Here is a 20,150-nt window from a genome sequence, read left to right on the forward strand (position 1 = left end):
CAATAGGCTTCCATAATGGCTGTATTATTTGCAGAGTTTCTCTGTGTAGCCCTGGCTGTCCTAGAACTAGCTCTGTAGACCAGGCAGGCCTTGAACTCTCAAAGATCCACCTGCCTCTGCCTTCTGAGTGCTGGGATTTAAGTTGTGCAACACCACTGCCTGGCTGTCAGATTTCTTTTAAAAAGTACTTTAATTTACATGATCTGTGTATCCATGTGTGGGTATCTGTATGTAAGTGCAGATGCTTGCAGAGGCCCGAATGTGCTGATCTGCTGGACCTGGAGCCACAGCTGACTGTGATCTACCTGACAAGGGAATTGAACTCTGATCCTCTGCAAGAATGATACACACTCTTAGCGCCTGACTCACCTTTCTAGCCTCTATTGCCAGATCTATTGATGGTAGAAATTATGACTGGGGTAAGGTGGTGTTTCAAAGTTTTAATTTGAATTTCTCTGATGGCTAGAGGCGTGAACACTTTTTAAAAATACTATTTGTATTTGTTTTTGAAAACGGTCTATTCAATTCACTAGTTCATTTGTTGACTGGCACCTTTATTTCCTCTGTATTTAATTCCTACAGTTCATTAACTGGTGAAGTTAAGAGTGGGCATCGTTATGAGATGTATGCCAGGGACACATGCTGGGAGCAGTGAGTCCCAAGTCCTCTAACTTCTTCAGCTGGAGTCCACAGGAGTAGAAGGGTTGCCACCGTGCTGTGGATCTGCAGCCCAGTAACCTCTCCTGGCGGCATGTTCACATGGCAGCAGTCAGTGCCTCTATCAAACTTTTACCGCCAATACTTCTCAAACTAGTCTATAAAACAAAGGGAAGGGAGGCTACCAAATCAGTTCTATAAAGGAAGTATTACCCTGTTAACCAAAACCTGATAAAGACACAACAAAAACTACTGACCAAGTTCCCTCAAGAACAGAGAGGTTCTAGCCGGGTGGTGGATGCATGCCTTTAATCCCAGCACTCGGGAGGCAGAGACAGACAGTTCTCTGTCAGTTTGAGGCCAACCTGGTCTACCAGAGCTAGTTCCAGGACAGGCTCCAAAAGCCAGAGAAACCTTGTCTCTTGAAAAAACAAACAAAAAAAGCCCAAACAAACAAAAAAGAACATAGAGGTTCTGGGAGGAACAAAAAATTACAGAAGATAACAATGAAAAGACTTTCTATGCTCTTGGATTGATCGACAGAATCCATATTGTGAAGTGACTGTATTACCAACATAATACCCATCAAAATTCTGAAATAGTCTATTAAACTAGAAAAGAATCCCAAAAGCTCATATAGAAACACTAAAGAGCATAGAAAAAAAATGTTGCAATGCTGCTGGAAATATCATAGTACTTGACTGCAGATTATATTACGGAGCCATACTAACAAAGACAGCATGGTACTGGCACAGAGACCGACATGTAGAACCATGGAATAGAACAGGGGACACAAATAAACCCACCCAAGTATGGAGGATTGCCTTGATTACTAATTGATATAGAAGGGTTCAGCCCTTTGTGTATAGCAGGTGGTCCTAGGTTGTATAATAAAGATAGATAGCAAAGCATGGGTTTGGGAGTGAGTCAGCCAGCAAACAACATTACTTCACGGTGTTGTTTGCTGCAAGTTCTTGCTTGAGTTCTTGCCCTGAATTCCCTCAATGATGTAACAAGGAAGTGTAAGCCAAATAAACCCCTTTGCTTTTGGCCAGATTGTGTTTATCACGGCACTGGAATGAAGCTAGAACAGGTGTCCACCATTAACTAGAGGTTAAGACTTTTTTGGTGAAGAAACTACTTGTTTAGGATACAGGGCATAAAGAAATCAACTGACTAGAAAACTTTCCCAGTTGACTAGCTTCTGTAATGCTGAAAGGCACAGTATAAGCTATGGGGGAGAAAAGACGTCAGAGGTCTCCATCATTGGACCCTACATTCTACAGTACCAATTTTTTTCAGCAAGATGTGTTTGGTGGGGGCAACAAATTCCACAGGAGTGGGACTGAAGGAGCCACCTAGGACAGAGAGGGCCTGAGGAAACAAGCTCCACCGGGAGCAGAAGCCAGAAGCAAATCCATTCCTAGAACACTGGCAGATCAGGATAGAACCAGCGACCAGATCCAGAGTCAGCAATCTCCACCACAACAGGCCCAACAACTCCAAGCTAGGGACTTCTGCAGGAGGTGATACAGGCCAGGATTTACAGAAACAGATCAAAGCCCACAACCTATGCCAAAGTAAGCCTGAGACAGCAAACTCCAAGGGAGCAGAGCAAAGCACAGGAGCACTGAGCTATCTCCAGGAACATAGAGTAACCAACGGGATAACTAGAACTGTGACACTGACTGTACCATGAGGAACAACCATCTGAGCTTTGGATTCACTGGCACCTAGAAGATTGTTCAACAGAATCTCAGACAGCCCCAACCACACCTATTAGAGCAAAAGATGAGTAGAAAAGAACACATGCTACATCGCAAAGAGCAACACAACATCAGTAAAACCTAAAGACCCTACAACAGCAAGACCTGAACAACCAAATATGGATGAATCAGAAGAAAATGACCTAAAAAATAACTTTAAACAAGAGAATGTTTAAAATCCTTAAAGACAAAATGAAAAACTCCCTTAAAGAAATTGAGGAAAAAACAAACAAAAAATTGAAAGACATCAGGAAATCACTTAAAGAAAACCAAGAAAAAGAAGTCAAGTATATGAAAGAAACTATTCAGGACTTGAAAACTGAAATAGAAACAATAAAGCACACAAACCAAGGGAATTATAGAAACAGAAATCATGAGAAAAAGATCAGAAACCACATATGCAAACAGAAACAGCAGAATACAAGAGATGGAAGAGATAATCTCAAATGCTGAAGATACAATAGAGGACATAGACTCATCAGTTCAACAAAACATTAAATCTAACAAAAGCTTAACCCAAAATATTCAGGAAATAAGGGACACCATGAAAATGCCAAATCTTAGAATAGGTATAGAAGAAGGAAGAAGTACGACTCAAACGAACAGAAAAATTTATTTAACAAAATCATAGAAGAAAACTTTCCCTACCTACAGAAAGATATGCCTGTGAAGATACAAGAAGCTTACAGAACACCAAATGGACTGGATCAAAAAAAAAAAAAAGTCCTCTCACCACATAATAATCAAAACACTAAACATACAGAGTAAAGAAAGACTATTAAGAGCTGCAAAGGAAAAAGGCCAAGTAACATATAAAGGTAGACCTACCAGAATTACACCTGACTTCTCATTAGAGACAATGAAAGCCAGAAGGTCATAGTCAAGCATTATGCAGACATTAAGAGACTACGGAGGCCAGCCCAGACTAATATACCCAGCCAAACTGTCAATCACCATAGAAGGACTAAACAAGATATTCCATGACAAATCTAGATTTTACCAATACCTAGCCACAAACGCAGGCCTACACAAAATACTAGAAGGGCACCCTCATATGTAAAAGAAACACTTCTAAAGCTTAAATCATAGATTAAACCCCACACACTAATAGTGGGAGAATTCAACACTCCCCTCTCACCTGGACAGGTCAGTCAGACAAAAAAATGAATAGAGAAATGAATAGAGAACTAATAGATGTTATGATCAAATGGACTTAACAGACATCTATAGAATATTCCATCCAAACAGAATATACCTTCTCAGCACCTCATGCAACCTTCTCAAAAATTGACCACACACTCAGTAACAAAACAAACCTCAACAAATACAAAAAATTGGAATAATCGAATGTACTTTATCAGATCACCATGTTTTAAAACTAGAAGTTAACAGCAATACTAATCCCAGAAAACTCAAACACACAGAAATTAAACAATGCTCACCTGAATCATCAATGGGTCAGGAAGAAATAAAGGGGGAAATTAAAGACTTCCTAAAATTCAAAGAAAATGACCACACAACATACCCAGATTTATGGGACACAATGAAAGCAGTGTTAAGAGGCAAGTTCATAGCACTAAACACCTACATAAAGAAGCTAGAAAAAATCCCACACTAGAAAATTAACAGAACATTTGAAAACATAAGAACAAAAAGAAGCAAGCTCAACTAGAAGAACTAGATGGCAGGAAATAATTAAATTGAGAGCTGAAATCAACAAAATAGAAACAAAAAAAATACAAAGAATCAACGAGAAAAAGAGTTGGTTCTTCGAGAAAAATCAACAAAACAGACAAACCTTTATCCAAACTAACCAAAAGGCAGAGAGAGAATATCCAAATTAACAAAATCAGAAATGAAAAGGGGAACATAACAGACACAGAGGAAATATAGAGGATTATCAGGTCATACTTTGAAAACCTGTACTCCACAAAATTATAAAACTTAAAGGAAATGGACAACTTTCTGGATAAATATCACTTACCAAAATTAAATCAAGACCAGATAAGCAAATTAAATAGACTTACAACTGCAGTAGGTCTGAAATAGATACAGTCATCAAAAGTCTCCCAACGAAAAAAAAAAAAAAAGCCCAGGACCAGATGGTTTGATCTCAGAATTCTACAAGACTTTCAAAGAAAAACTAATACCAATACTCCTCAAATTATTCCACACAATTGAAACAGAAGGAACATTGTCAAACTCTTTTTATGAGGCTATAATTACCCTGATATCCAAACCACAGAAAGATAATACTAAGAAAGAGAATTACTGACCAATCTCACTCATGAACATTGATGCAAAAATACTAAATAAAATACTGGCAAATCGAATCCAAGAACACATCAGAACCATCATCCACCATGATCAAGTCTGCTTCACCCCACAGATGCAGGGATGATTCAACATATGAAAACCTGTCAACGTAATCCACCATATAAACAAGCTGAAAAATAAAAACCACAAGATCATTTCATTAGATGCCGAAAAAGCTTTTGACATAATACAACATCCCTTCATGATAAAGATCTTGGAGAGAGCAGGGATACAAGGAACATACCTAAACATAATAAAGGCAATATGCCACAAGTCAACAGCCAACATCAAACTAAATGGAGAGAAACTCTCAGCGATTCCACTGTCATCATGAACAAGATAAGGTTGTCCACTTTCTCCATATCTATTCAATATAGTTCTTGAGATCCTAGCTAAAGCAATAAGACACCAAAAGGAGATCAAGGGGATACAAACTGGAAAAGAAGTCAAACTCTCACTGTTTGCTGATGATATGATAGTTTACATAAGCGATCCCAAATATTCTACCAAGAAACTTCTACAACTCATAAACACTTTCAGCAATATAGCAGGATACAAAATTAACTAAAAGGTAATGTATGTGTACATACTGCTCAATACTATTACAGCCTATATCCTGTTTGGTACTAATGATTATTACCAAGAAAAACTTCACTTGTGTAGAACATGAAAGATGAAAATAACTACAACATTAAAACTGGGCTTCTGCAGAATTAGCTGAATCACAACAGTACGGGTTATGTTAAGTGTAAACATATGAAGTGTTTAAGAATTAAAAGTAGTATTCAAATATTCAAGAAATAATCTTGAGGGGAGGGCTTCTTGAAAAAAATTGTCTCTGAATGCTAACCTCAACTTAAGCAACAGTGAAAATATGAGCTACTTTTTGTGTTTATAACACATTTTGAATAAAAATAATAGATAATGAAATTAAAGGAGCTCACCATAAAGTAAGATTATAAATTATATGAATAAAGCATAAAAAATTATCAAATAACTGATCTGATGACTGACTAATGCAAGAAAAAATTCCCTCTTTTTAAGCCCAATAAAATAGTAAAACACAGTGTATTGAAAATAGAAACAAAGCCTGGTTTTAAAGATTTTTCGCCATTGCTGCTGCTTAATGGTGAATGTTGAAAGCTCCTTTATAACTGCATAGACCTTAATTTTGCTTAGTTCATATATTAAAAATTTATTTCCCATTATCTTATGTGATACACTATTATAATTACACATTTTATAAAAATTATCTTACATTCCACATTTATATACATTTAAAATTACTAAATACTAAAGTAAGAAAACACACAGGTATAAAAAATAACATGTAGGCAAAAATACTTGGGAAAACTTAAATTGCATTTATTTCAATATGAAGAGATTTATTCGTAATGCCTTGGTGGAAATGGGTCCTGCTGCCATGGAGCTGGAAGATAAAAACAAAACACAAAGATTTGAGGTATATTAATGATACAGACTAATACTTAAGTTAAAGCCAGAGAGGTTGAGATCAAATTGTACATCTGCAACTTATCAGTTATAGGATCTTGAAATTACTTAAGGTTCTCTGGGTAATAGTTTCTTCATCTGTATCTCAGGTATTTGAGAGAATTAAACATAATAAAGAACTCAATGTCTGGCACACAAATTTCAAGTATTTTCCTTTAGTTCCATTTTCTGGTGTAATACACAAGCACCCTAAGCAACAGGTGTTAAAAGGATTTTACATCTTTTAAGTATGAACACACTAACAGGTGTCTTCTGTTAACTTCCACTGAAAACTAAAAGATGAGCTTGAAATACTGTAATGTCTTGTGTTTCAAAGGGTAATTTCTCAATATTTTAATATTTAATAGTTTTTCTTTTTCATTGGACCAAAGAAGCAGTAAGATTTCTGAGTCACAGCTGGGCTTGATCCTGGAGTAACCTTTTCTTACTATCACAAATGGTATAACTATTAGTAACACAAGAATGCCCAAACTGTAACTACCTTTGTGGAAACTACAATCAAGATTCTCCATTTCTGTTCTTTAATTTATTCACATGTGACATTAGTTTTAAAATACTGTCATGTCATTAAAAACATGTACACTTCTTTAATGGTTTCAGCATTGTATGATTTACTGCAATTAATTTAGCTGTTCCCTAAGGATGGTTACTGAAGCATGTGTTAGTGATGTCAACAATTTTTCTTTTCTGGTTTCTGACTAGACTTATAACTTGTGACAAAATTCAACTGTGCTCAAAATATGAGTCCACAAAGCAAATTGTTGTATGTACCATCATTTGTGAATTCCTTTACATAAATGTAAAGCCAAAAGTAAAAATGAAGCAAGCATTGAACTGTTCAACTCACCGTAAGTCCAAGGCACTTGTGGAAGTACAACACCAGGGTTAGGAGGATAAGGATGCACAGCTTGTGGTACCAGCTGATGAGGTGTGAACTGTGAATAAACTGGTTGTTGGTAATTGTAAGAAACAGGCATGGGAGAAGGAGAATAGCCATTTCCTGGGACGCAGGCATTTGCTTGTGGTTGCATACCAAAGTAACTAAAATGTTCGGAGTATGAATGATTAAAATGCGTGTTCTGGACAGCACTTGCAACTGCGGTCATCATGGGAGGAGGAGCTGTCTCATATGTTGTCATCTCTTGGTATGTGTGAGTAACGGCAGTGCCATTGCTGCTGCTGTACTGATAAAAACGACAGGCATAGTATGGATATGAAGTTCCAAACGAATACTCAGAAGAATTATATACTGCAGTGCATGTGGGCTGTGGAGGTGCACTCCAGGATGTGCCAACTTTCTGAGTCAGGACTTCTGGGTTCTTTCCACCCCTTTCAAAGAGAGTGTGCTGTGCTGTTTGACTCACACCAACGGCTGAGTTCTCATATGAGCCAAACAGTGTGGTACTGGGATTCGGTGCATCTTTTATACACTTTTCTGGTGATTCAGTTTTTACAGGCTGTGTTTCATATACTTGCAGGACAGGAATTTTTTCCTGGATACACACAGGTTCTGGAGAGCTGGTACATGTATAATCTTTAATAGACAAATCTAGTATTTCACTGTCTTCATGTTCAAAGACTGTATCACTTATTTCAAGATGGCTATGGATAGCTCTCATGGGATGGGATGTAGGCAATGATGCATTAGGCACACGATGGCTATCATTTCCTGCTCCTATATCTGAAGGACAGATCTGTGTATGACCTGCAGGGTTTTCATGGAACTTCTGTGCAGGTGTGTTGTCAGGTGAGAAAGTGGCATCTATATCATTTTGGTCACAAGTTTCTAGAAGACGGTCTTCCTTATCATTTGTTTCAGCAGCACTAAAATTTACGTTTCTTTTAGTTATGCCATTTAAGTTTTCATTTTGTTCACTGAGATACTCTGAAACATCAGATGAACTATCTGTCAGTTCTATTTTGCTTTCTGACTTGGGTGTGCAAGATTCTTGTATGTTTTCAGAAGGTGAAAGCGATCCAAGTGTTGAGCTTTGTCTTTTGACTGTCTCTGGAGATGCAGAGTCTCTTTTCAAACTGTCATCTTTGGGATGAGATTCTGTAGTCCTATTGAGTATAACATAAATTCAAGCAACTTTACAGATACAGTCATAACATTCTAATAGATACACACTTGAATTTTTATTGTATAAGAATCTATAGGATTGACATTTTCTCATTTCATAGGGACCATACAGGTAAAATACCTTTCAGTTTTACTTGCTTGGTTTCAATTTAGATATGGTTCACACTGGAAGATGGTATACTCCACATTTCAAAACATCCCCAATATTGTATTAGATGGCTGATTTCAAATTTAAAAGCCTTTCAAAGTAGGAACCTACCATTATTCAGTTGTTCAGTATACTTTCTAGTTCATTTATGTTTGACCCACTGACTTCATTACTCATGAATAGTTCTTTCCCCATCTCTTTTGGCATAACTACTATAGCTGCAGGTCCCTACACACAACACATCTCCTTTTTTCTTATTAAAACAAGTAGTGTTTCTGTTTGTTTATCTTCTGAGAGTAAGAAAAGCAGACCTGCAGTATTATTGGCAATTTACTATCCACCACATTCTTACTAAATTTAGTCTTAATTAGGCAATTACGGCACTATAAAGAACCAAAGTATGTTGAGAAAGGAAAAGTAGTACTATTTCTCCAGAATTAAGAGGAATTCATCTTTGGCCTAGAGTCTCTATTCCCTTCTGAGAAAATCAACAGGCTCATGTTTCAAAGGCATTTTAAAGACAACTTACATTGTCATCTAAAGCTATATAAACTGAGCAGGTAATCTGTCTCTATCACAGTGCCAGTGATGACTTTCTGTGTAGACTTACAGCTGCCTAGATGGTCTGTCCCTTCAGAGGATATTCATTTCTATTAAGTTAGTCCTCTGTGTCAATCTTATAGCAGAATTAATTTTTTGTCAGGTTACAGTTTTAATTCTTTTAAGTAGCAAATACTTAGCTATTAGACTGAAGATAATCACGCTGGTGTGTTGCTCTCTAGGCCTGTTTTATATGTCATTTTATAATATAGCTACATATGCTGTGAGAACAATTCTAGAAATGTATTATTTTAAAAGAAGAAAATAAAGAAATGCAGCTCTTTGTTCTTCCTTTTCTTATTTTGTTATTATTTTTCATTCATTGAATTGAAGAAATGGAGATAGTGAGAAATCCTAAATTCTACACAGGTAAACGAGGGATAACAATTAATCCCAGTGGAACTACTTAACACAAAATGATAAAAGTGTAAGCGATGTAGTGAATTTTCTATTGTTAACTTATTCAGTTCAAAGAAATAGCCTTTGAGACAGTCTTCCTATTTTATACTGTTACAATATCCTTCCATAAAACAGAATGTTTGGATCATAAATGTCTGTAAAATATACACCATTTTAATTAATGTGCCACTGGTGTAATATAGCAATTTCTCTTTAATCAATTTTGAAATTTAGTTGATATGTAAAATCCACAACTTAAAAATTAATCACTTACCCTATTATTTTATGTACTTCTAGAAAACAGTTAAGCAATGCCTGTCAATATGATTTCTAGATTTAAGAATTTCTAAGCCCCAGCAAACATTAATAATCTGTTCTCAGAACCTACTCACTCTTTCCATCACTGATAGCAGCCATTCTACATAGCATTGTCTTCAATACTTAAACAGTGAAGTTCAGGCGCATCAGGCCTCACTTAATCTGAAACAAAGTTCTGTCTGTCACTTATCTTTTAAGCTACATGTATGATTCAGCATTTGTTCTGTATTATTTGCTCATCTTTTTTCCTCAGACTTTATGAAAAGAAGGTTGATGCAACTCCTACCTTGGATTCTTGGATACTGTCTTTTTTCTGCTTATATCTTTCTTGGTAACCTATAAAAAATAACAGAAATAAAATCCATATTTTACATTAGTGATTACAAACTGCATTAAATTGTCAATCTATTTACTCATTTAAAAACCAGTGGCTTTGCTAAGCTTAGCAGTTCATGTTTAAAGAAACTGCTTTCAAAAATAAATCTGCAATATTCTTGCCGACATGTTTTAAAATTTAACACTAATCTTGTAGTCTATCTATGACTGTTCCCGCCATGTTTTGTGACACAGGACTTTACTATGTGGCTCATGGTGGTCCCATACTTGTGACCCCTCTTCATCTACTTCCTGAGTGCTGTGATCAGATGCATTTGCAACCATGACCAGTTTACTGTTTCCTTGTTAGGAAACACGTCACTAAGCCTCACCATTTTTTTTGAAAGAAAAAATTCCATTCCAATTTATGTGGTGTATAGACATGTGTATGAGTATATGCAAGTGTGGAGGTCAAAGGACAGCTTGTGGGAGAGTCAGTTGTCTCACTTAGAGCACCAGGTGCAGGGCAGGTGCTTTTACCTGCTAAGCCATCTCCTCAGCTCATACACAGATTCCTTTTATTTTTAAAGTTTTTATTTTTTATGTATACAGGTATTTTGTTTACATTCATATTTATGTACCACATATATGCAACTATCCATCAATTCCCTAAGGAGTTATAAGTCAAATACAAGATGAGTGGTCTTAATCTCCAAACCCAAAACCCTTCAGATTCCGTGGTTTGAGCTATGGCACAACACTCTGTAAATGTTCACATCAGGAACCTTTTACTACATGCAGAAATTAAAATTACTACAAAATTACCTTTGGTGTTATACATGAAAACACAAAATGAATTTTATATTTAAACACTGTTTCTATTACCAAGATACCTGACTATACATATATGCAAATATAATCAAATCTGGAAAATGCCAAAATCTAAAACATTTTTGGGTCAGCTCTATCAACCAGCCTGCCTTTTTCATTCTTATGCTATAAACAGCACCATTTTCTAATCTCGGCTGATTTACCATTTCTAACTATACTAAGAATTTCATTACCTTTTAAATTACCAACAAAGCCAAACAAAACCCTAATTACCAATATATTCACATGATATTTACACTTTAAGGATAAAGTTTACATTCCTTAGACCTTAGGATATGGAACATCCTCCCCACATCCTGTGCATGCACATGCGCAACAAACTCTCCCTTAATCCTACTTTTGTTCTTCTTGGTCACCAATCTAAATTAGCTGGAAGCAGTTCCATAGGTATATTACTTGCCTAGCATATACAGGGTCTAGGTTCAAACCTCAATATTATAAAAATTAACAAGCACCCAGACCCCTTATCGTTAAGCCAACCACAAAGTATTCTATGATTTTTATTTTTATATATTATATAAATACTGATAAAAATGTATTCATATGAAATTTTTCTAACTCTTTGACATCACATATTAAAAAGTATACTGGAGAGTCGTAACACATGCTACAAAAGGCAGAGGCATGTGGGTCTCTGTGAGTTCGAGGCCAGCCTGATCTACAGAGTGAGTTCCAGGACAGGCAGGGCTGTTACCCAGAGAAATCCTGCCTTGGAAAAAAAATCAATTTTGCCCTGTTTTTCTAACAGGTTAAATAGGTAAGTTTCTTTAGCCAGTTTTTTTTTTACATAATTTGATATTTATTCTTTGATAAATATTACTTTTTTAAAATAAAAGTTTATTAATTTATAAAAGTTTCCATTTCCACCCCTCCTCCCAACACCCTTCCACTCCCCCCACTCCCTCTCCTCCTCCCTCTCCATCCCTAAGAGCAGTCAGGGTTTCCTGCCCTGTGGGAAGTTCCTCCCCCCTCCCTCCAGGTTCAGGAAGGTGAGCCTCCAAATCTTTAGCCAGTTTTTAATGTTCAGAACATTGGCTAAAGAAACCACTCAATAAATAACTGATAACTGGTATATTTCACATTCACAATAATAAACTTGCCCCTTATTAGGTATTGGGATTTATTCCTTCATGAGATACTTTCTAAAGACTAAACTGTTTGAAAATTATCTATTTGCAAGTTATCTCAATTACATAATTTTGTAGAGAATATGAGTCATTTAATCTCAACTTCTATATTCTATAAGGCATATTTTTGGTTAGAGTAAGCTTGTTCTCAAGATTATTTTCAAGTTTGATTTTAAAACAGTTGTACCTTTTGCTTTTTACGATTGGAAACAGGACCAGTATTTCCTTTTCCCTGAGAGATTTCAACTTTGTCCACAGTCACAGGTCGTTTTTTAGAGGAGCTTGAAATGTGTCTTCCTGTGTACTCTGCAGCAGAGGGTGTCTGCACAGAAACACTGGGCTCACTGCTGTTCTCTTCAGGTTCTCTAACGGGAGTATCCACCCTTTCTTTTTTGTTTAGTTGCAAACTGTTTCTTCTGTTACGCAACATTTGGAAAAAGAGTAGACGTGTGGATAATTTAGTATCTTTGGCACTTATCATCTTCATATGTTCAATTGTCTTCAGAACTTTTATAATATGGACCATTTTTCCAAAATCTTTTTGAGGGACAGACATTATATTTTTGAGTAATATAAAAAGTTGGTTGTAGTTATGTTCTAATTCTGTCACAGTATTTCCATAGTTTACAGATGCAATATGTGGTACCACGTCAATATATGTGGAAACTGAATACTCAGAAGTATTTAGAAGCCTTTTAATTTCTGAAAGTTCCTTAAGTTCTCTGGAGAATAAACGTAGAGCATAGGAACAATTAACAGCTTCACTGTAGTCACAGACAACACCTAGCTCTTCCTTAAGGTGAGAAATAGCATTCTCTATCACTTTAAAAAGGCAATCTGTTTGGTTGTTATCAAGTGAAAAGGAAGCCATTTCTTCTTGACAGCCAACAAGCTCAGGAAGAAGAGACCAATCAAACCAGAGCATACCTCGAAACCTCTGATTGTGTAGTTTCTTTGCTATTGAATTTTTAAGAAAGTGAATGGTTTCTGAAAGCATCACAGTTTCAATATAAATTTCAATAGCTTCAGGCTTTAAAATGACAGCTCCAAGGTTGTGGTTTAACATATCCAAAACATTTTCTTCAGTGATAAAAATATTATCTATGTTATCTTCTTGCAGCATCTGGAAGTATTTTTTTAAAATTTCTAAGTGAGCTGTACATCTGAGAGTGAGGTCCTCTAATTTCTCCAGGTCTGCAGATTTAGCTTGATCCAGGATCTCACTAATGCAACAGATATCTGGGTATGAAAGCCAAGTGGTGTTCAGCTTACAGTTTGGTACACTAACTAGAGCTGACTGTCTGGAAGCAATCATATCACCTTCTTCAAGGCCGATAGTGGAAGTTGATTCATTGTTTAAATCCTTAGATAAGTCATCACAGATCTTCTTCCACTCAGAAAAAGCACATTCATTTATTTCCTCCAATTCTGTGTTCATCTCAGAATGTCTTCTGGGAAAAGAGTGGCTTTTTTCTTTCCACACAAGACTTTTTGCAGCATCAAAATATATATGTTCCAGACCATAAAGACAGATTTTGATACTTATTTCTTCATTGCTCTTGATAAAACTTATCTTTGAGGAGACTATTTCTAAAATGATCCACAAATGATCTTCCTTTCCTGGATAAGAATTGACCTTAGGAGAGCCCCTGTGTGTACTGATCAGCTTCAGAACATTTTTTCTTAAGGCTTCCAACTCTCCTAAACTATCACCAAAGTTAACTCCACAGGTAAATGGAACAGAAAGACAAAACTCAGAGCAATCAGCATGGTGTTTCATGATGTCTTCACATTCTTTCCTTTGTCGTCTGTATTTTAAGAATGTATAATATGAATTCTTTTCTTTTTTGGTTTCAATTAACTGATAATAATACCTTTGTAACTCACAGAATGCATTATATTTTAGTCGTCTTTGAAAAGCAGGATAGAAATTGGACTGCAGTTGATATCCACGCGGTCTGAGAAGTAGCTCACTGTACAAACTCTCATCATACCACAGCAGGCTTCGGAATGTTGGTTCACCTTCAAGGAATCTTTTTTTGTTTTCAATGAATTGAATAGTCTCCATTGCCATCTGCAGTTCTACCCAAGTGTCAAGGGCACATAGTTTCAATTGAAGTTTACAATTACTCCACAAGTTCTGCTCTACCAACAGCTTTCTTGAAATCAGGATTTGGTCAAGTGAACACTCTTGCTTTCTTTCAAAAGCTTCAACAAACAAAGGGAGAATATTTTGACAAACTTTAATCTCTTCTTCTAAAACCTGCAAAGATGCTGCTTCATCTGCTCTCTGTAAAATCTGAGACAGTTCTGTTACATGAGATGTATATTCTTGTAATTCTTCCATGTGTGATAGAGGCTTCATTTGAGAAACAGTGACTTCAGAGTTCTCATGTACAACAAACCTATCACTGGTTCCTGCAGTGGCTGATTTAGGACAGTCAGAGTGAGAGTCGTTACTGAGTTGTTTAATTTGCCCTGCTTTCTGTCTTTTACTAAGCTGACTAGAAATGTTTTCCAAAGCAGTTGTCTCTAGAGTAGAACTTTTAATGCCTACACAAGAATCAGTTAAGTTGTTTTTAATTATTTTTTTGTGTAAGTGGAAGGAGTCTTCTTTTAGGATCTTATTTTGATGTTTGTACCCAATAAGAGCTGATCCTTCAGTAACTATTTTTGGGTAAACTGCTTGTTCAATTTTTCTCATTCTTTCTTCCTCATTGTATTTTGCCATATATGCTTTTGAAGGACCCTTTACATTCTCTTTTAAGAGCAGAGAACTATCACTGAAAGATAGTTTCTTTATATTTTTCTTATAACTATGACTTTCTTCAGTTACTGATGTTAGATCCAATTTAGAATGCTTAGTAATATTCACCTCATTCTCCTTCACATGGAAGAGTTGATTTTCTCCCACAGAAGACTCTTCCTCATCAGCTGTCACTATAATTGGTGACAATGGAGGACCTGTGTTCCTTCTGTTTGCTGTTTTTCCTGTAGGAATGTTTGGTGTGATCTCCATAAGAACTGTACACTTTTCTACAGGAAAAATTGTTTCCCCGTTTCTAGTACCATCAGATACAAGGTTACCTTGTTCACAGATATCAACATTTAAAAAGGGCTTGTTTGAGTTCAAAACAGAAACAAGTTTATTAGTGTTAGCTTTAAAAGTTATATCGTAACTTTTGTCTTCACTATGACTTATGTTGTCTTTTAGGAAACTTAAAGACAATGAATTACTTTCACATACCACTGTTTTATCTTCAGAATTATTTTCTTTTGTTATATTCTTAGTATTGCATGTTGTATGGTTTTCACTCTTAGATAATTGGGTGTCAGTTTGATAGTCTTTTTCAGTTAGTGTTTCATTTGGGTAAAGTGTACATTCACTTGTTTCAGAAAAATTCTCAAGTTCAGAAGAGCTTGCAGTTCTCACAATGCTATTAGTGTATTCTAATTGACTTATACTCTGCGATGTACAGGGTATGGATAACTGTGATTCATGAAGCTGCTCTTCCTCACAAAGTTCTCTCACATGGAACGTGGTAAGACTACTGGAGACATGGTCAGACATGATTTCGCTGGAAAGGCACTCTACAATTCTCTCTCTGTTTGTTCTGTAAGTTCTGTGCTTTGATACTGAAGCCAATGATTCATCAATATCAAATTTTAATCTTTTTTCTCCCTGTTTGTCATACCTTCTTTTGGATAAAAAATGCCTATCAGAGTATCTTCTTTCTGCCATCAAACTATCACCTTGAAGATCACAACTTTCCCAGAAATTATTGCAAATTATTGCATACGCTTTTGGTAATGGGCCCTTTCTCTTTTTTCCCACTTTAGAGATAAGCTGCAAAGATGTATGAACTCTTCTATGAGCTTTTTTTAAGTGAAGAACAGCTTTGTCCAGTTTTCTGGACAGACGTTTACTTTTACATAATGATGCTTCATTATTCAGAATATTCAGTACATTCCGAATGTGCCTCTCTGACTGTGAAAATGTTTTAATTCGTCCTTGGGATAGGGAAGAAAACCGTTCAGATGAGTCACGATTTGTTGACTTCCTCCTCTTCTCTTGAGTTTCATGCTGCCTTAAATCTTTATGGGATATGTTCTGATCCCGAGAAGTTGCATGCTGGTTTCTTTTGCTACTTTTTGATTCCATGTCTTTTTTATTCCTAGTGTCATTAAAGTCAGGTTTTGATTTTGTCGAACATTTACTCTTGTCACCGATTACTGTGTCATTAGATGGCTCAGTAGACAAAGAGTCACTGGTTGGTTTTCCAGGTGTGTGATTCACATGTGTATTATGACTCGAGTTGGAAGAATGTGAGATTCCAGATTTGCTTATATGTCCTGATTTTTGCACTGAATTACCAAATTTATTTTCACATGAAAAACCTAAATTCTCTTCAAAAGGTTGGGAATAAATGCCAAATTCAAAAGCTTTCCTCTTTTCATTCGCTTCTGGTTCTGTGGATTCAGTTACATGTTTATAAAAATTATCTTTCAACTCCAAGGAATCAACAGTGGGACTGATTTTTAGACTAATTAAGTTGGTAATTGTAACTTGTAGATCTGGAAGAAAAATTGAGTTCTGATGCTCTTGTTTGTCTTTTTGTGAAGAGAAAGAAACACAATTACATTCTGCAGAATGACATGGATCAGTACCCTTCCTTCTTGTAAAACTTGAGGCTTCCATCTCCTCATAACTCTTTCCAAACAGGCCTTCCCAATCAATCCGGGACTTCAGGGTCTCCAACTCTTCACAAAGATCATTTCCATTGTTACCTATATTTTGTTGAAACAAAGGAGCATCATTACGTTCTTCACGATCTACTTCAATTTCACTTCCCAATTCAAAAGTTTGATGAACTGAATTCTCATTTACTAAATGAGTATCAGTATCAATCTCACAATCAGAAATGCCTTGTTTTACTAAACGTGAAATCTCAGGTTCTTTTAGATGATGTTTTTGATGATTCCCATGATTTGTGCTTTCTGTAAGAACAGTGGTACTAACTACTTTTTTTGTAGCATCTGAAGCTATACACACTGAAGACTCTTCAGTTTCTGGAAATGTGGACAAGTGTTCCACACTTCTTCCATCATTTGGTGTATGTTTTTGTTTTATGGCAGTCATACTATCTTCACTCTCTGATGATGCAGCTTTTGTTGGTCTATCTTTCTTTCCCCAAATTGCGTTAAACGTGGTACATTCTTCAGAATTCAGAACTTCTACTTTGGTGTTTCTCATTTCAACCATATTTGCATAAAAATCTTGCTTCTCACTTTCATTTATGTTATTTGTATTATACTGTGGAGATGAAGCACCATCTTTCTCTTTAGCCTCATTTGGATTTTCATCATTTCTTTGTTCTTGCAAAATAATTTTCAAGTTTAGATCAGACCTTAACTCTGCATCATAAGGTAGGCTGTGGTCCTGCACATTGTCTTTAATATGAGAAGTCTCTTTGCAATCTTTTTGAATGTTATACAGCGACAGTGCCTCATTTTCATTTTCCCTCAGGATGGGCATACATTCTTCAATTATGTTGCAACCTGAACTGTCAAGAGATATATCAATGGCATCAGATGAAATCACTCTATCAACAAGTTGTTCTCTGGCCAGGGGAACATCTTTTGCTTCCTGGAAAGCATCAGTCATAATGTTAATCAAGTTCTGATTATTTTGTACTGCTTTCAATTCTATTAGCCCTTGGGCTATGGCAAAATTTGTATGGATATTATCTTTGCACTCCAAAGAATACTGAGGATGCTTTTGTGAAAGGCACCCTGTATTTGGAGTCAGATTACAATCTAATTCCAATGCTGCATGATCTACTTCATGTTTATCCTTTGTGGTAGATATGGGAGATTTGGGCATTTGTAATTTAGGAGTATCTGGTATTTTCTCACAATTTTCCCTTAAAGAATTAATATTTTCACCTTCTTTGTGTTCTTGGTGCAATACAATGCAATTAGCAATTGGGATACTTTTAGTTTCATTAGTAAAAGAATTAACAGTTTCTTTCCACCAAGTTTGGTTTACTACTTGTTTAGAACTGTCTTCTGGGCTGATGAAGGTTCTCATCATTCCAGTATTTTGCACATATTCATCTATGTTTCCTTTCTTCTGGATAGGGAAGACTGTAGACATCTGGTGACCAAACTTAAATACAACACTTAAATCTGAAGGCCATGATGCCTTAGAGATGTGATTATGAGAGTCTTTACAACAAGTATTTTTTTCTGACTTAAAGGAGTTCTGTGGCCCATTGCTTTGCTCAGTTAAAACTTGGAAGCTGCTTCTATTTTGGGCTCTCTGGACCTCTTCTTCATTATATGTTTGTTTCCCAACCTCTGAAAATGCATTTGGCAAGTAATGAGGAAAGGAGAAACTGCTTTGCTCTTTACATTGTTCTGTAATGGCAACTTTACTGGATGCTGTACAGTCAGAGTCCTTTGAGCCCATATTGTGTGTCTGGCAGTGTGAACTTTCAGAAGAGAATCTCAAGCAAGAGGCATCTGAACAATTAGTAACAGCATGATCAGCAGGGATGCTTTCAGGTGAAGAGATGGAACTGGTTGGCATACATGTCAGTTTTACTTCTGAATTACCATGACCTACACTCTTATCAAGTGGCAAACCATCACTTAAATCTGGAGAATTACTTTGTTTTCTCATGCTCTGTTCTCTTTTCATCAGTCTTGGGTCCTTAATAAGTTTTGAAGTAATAACTGTACTTGAGCTAGTACTGCTCTGAGAGGGAAGAGCAGCAGAGATACTATTTAAAATACTTCGAAGGTATGTCACACTGAATAGGTCACCATTACCACTTGCTGTGTTAGCAGTGGACATGAAAGAAAGACCTGAATTGTATGTGTGTACTTGAGATGCATCTCTAACTTCTGATGGATCATCTGTCTGTCTGCTGTATTCTCTCAACACAGAATTGTTTCCATTTTGAATGTTTTCATAAGAAGTAGAAGTATCCAAGTTGGAAGGACTCCTCTCTGAATTTGGTACTTTGCACGGGCAATTTTCTTGATCAAATGGATCAACAGGTTTCCTGAAGTGCTCAAAGATGACTGTAGCATCTTTTCCTTTTCCAATTCTCTTGGCAATTGTACAGTTATTCAGAGAACATGCTCTTTCTATGGAAACGAAAAGACAAAAATTATGAGCAATTTTAACTGAGTTTTTTGAATAGCCTAGTGGTGATTGTTCTTAGCACAAGAAGAAGAAAGAAAAAAAGCAAATTAATAAGAATAAAATGTTGCAATATAAAATATAATCCCATTGTAAGCAATTTAACTTAAAAAACAGTATTTGATAAGAAGTAAATTCTGATAAGTGAAAATTAGAAATATTACAATAGAAGGCTGGAGAGAACAGTGAGATAGTTCAATGGGTAAAAAGGCTTGCTATCAAGATTGTTGACTTTTGTAAGTTTGGTCTCTAGGACTCATATAATGGAAGGAGAAAACTATGTCCCACAATATTATCCTATTATCTTCATATACGTGCCTGGCACACATGTGAATACATTAACACACACAAAATAAATATATAATAAAAAACAGAAGGCTTGGGATATAGCTCAATTGGTAAATGTGCTACCAGCTAACATGCAGGAAGCTCTGAGTTCAGTTTTCAGCACTGCATAAAACCAGGTGTGAGGGTCCACACTTGTAATTCTAGCATTTGGGAGACTGAAGCAGGAAGATCCTTAGCTATTGAGTGTGAGACTGACCTCAACTACCCTGCTGTAAAAATATATAAAGAGAAAGTATTAACCAGGAAAACATTTTTCTTTCAGATTATTCCTTATGCCAACTTTCAATATGCACTAGTAGGCAAAATTGTCTCCATTTGTTATCATCTTGCTTCTTTTCCTTTTACCATGGGAAAAGAAAAAAAAGCAGCAAAGAACAATGAGGTCAAAAAGTAGGAGGGGCTGAAGAGATGGCCCAGGAAGAATGGTATTTGCCAATGAGCCTGATAATACCCTGAGTTC

General features: G+C 36.2%; 1 protein-coding gene across 1 annotated transcript in view; it reads right to left on the reverse strand.

Moving 5' to 3' along the window:
* Window positions 1-6,080: 6,080 nt before the first annotated feature.
* Window positions 6,081-20,150, reverse strand: part of Tex15 (testis expressed 15, meiosis and synapsis associated) — a 56,603-nt gene continuing 42,533 nt past the window's right edge. The window contains exons 7-10 of the mRNA XM_048456548.3: window positions 12,320-19,287; window positions 10,086-10,135; window positions 7,099-8,315; window positions 6,081-6,168 (exon numbers count right to left, since the gene is read on the reverse strand). Coding sequence (XP_048312505.3) covers window positions 6,125-6,168; window positions 7,099-8,315; window positions 10,086-10,135; window positions 12,320-19,287 — 8,279 coding nt within the window. The 3' untranslated portion in view covers window positions 6,081-6,124. The remainder of the gene's footprint in view (window positions 6,169-7,098; window positions 8,316-10,085; window positions 10,136-12,319; window positions 19,288-20,150) is intronic.

Source organism: Myodes glareolus, chromosome 23, assembly GCF_982192425.1.
Source record: "Myodes glareolus chromosome 23, mMyoGla1.1, whole genome shotgun sequence".
Taxonomy (NCBI): Eukaryota; Metazoa; Chordata; class Mammalia; order Rodentia; family Cricetidae; genus Myodes; species Myodes glareolus.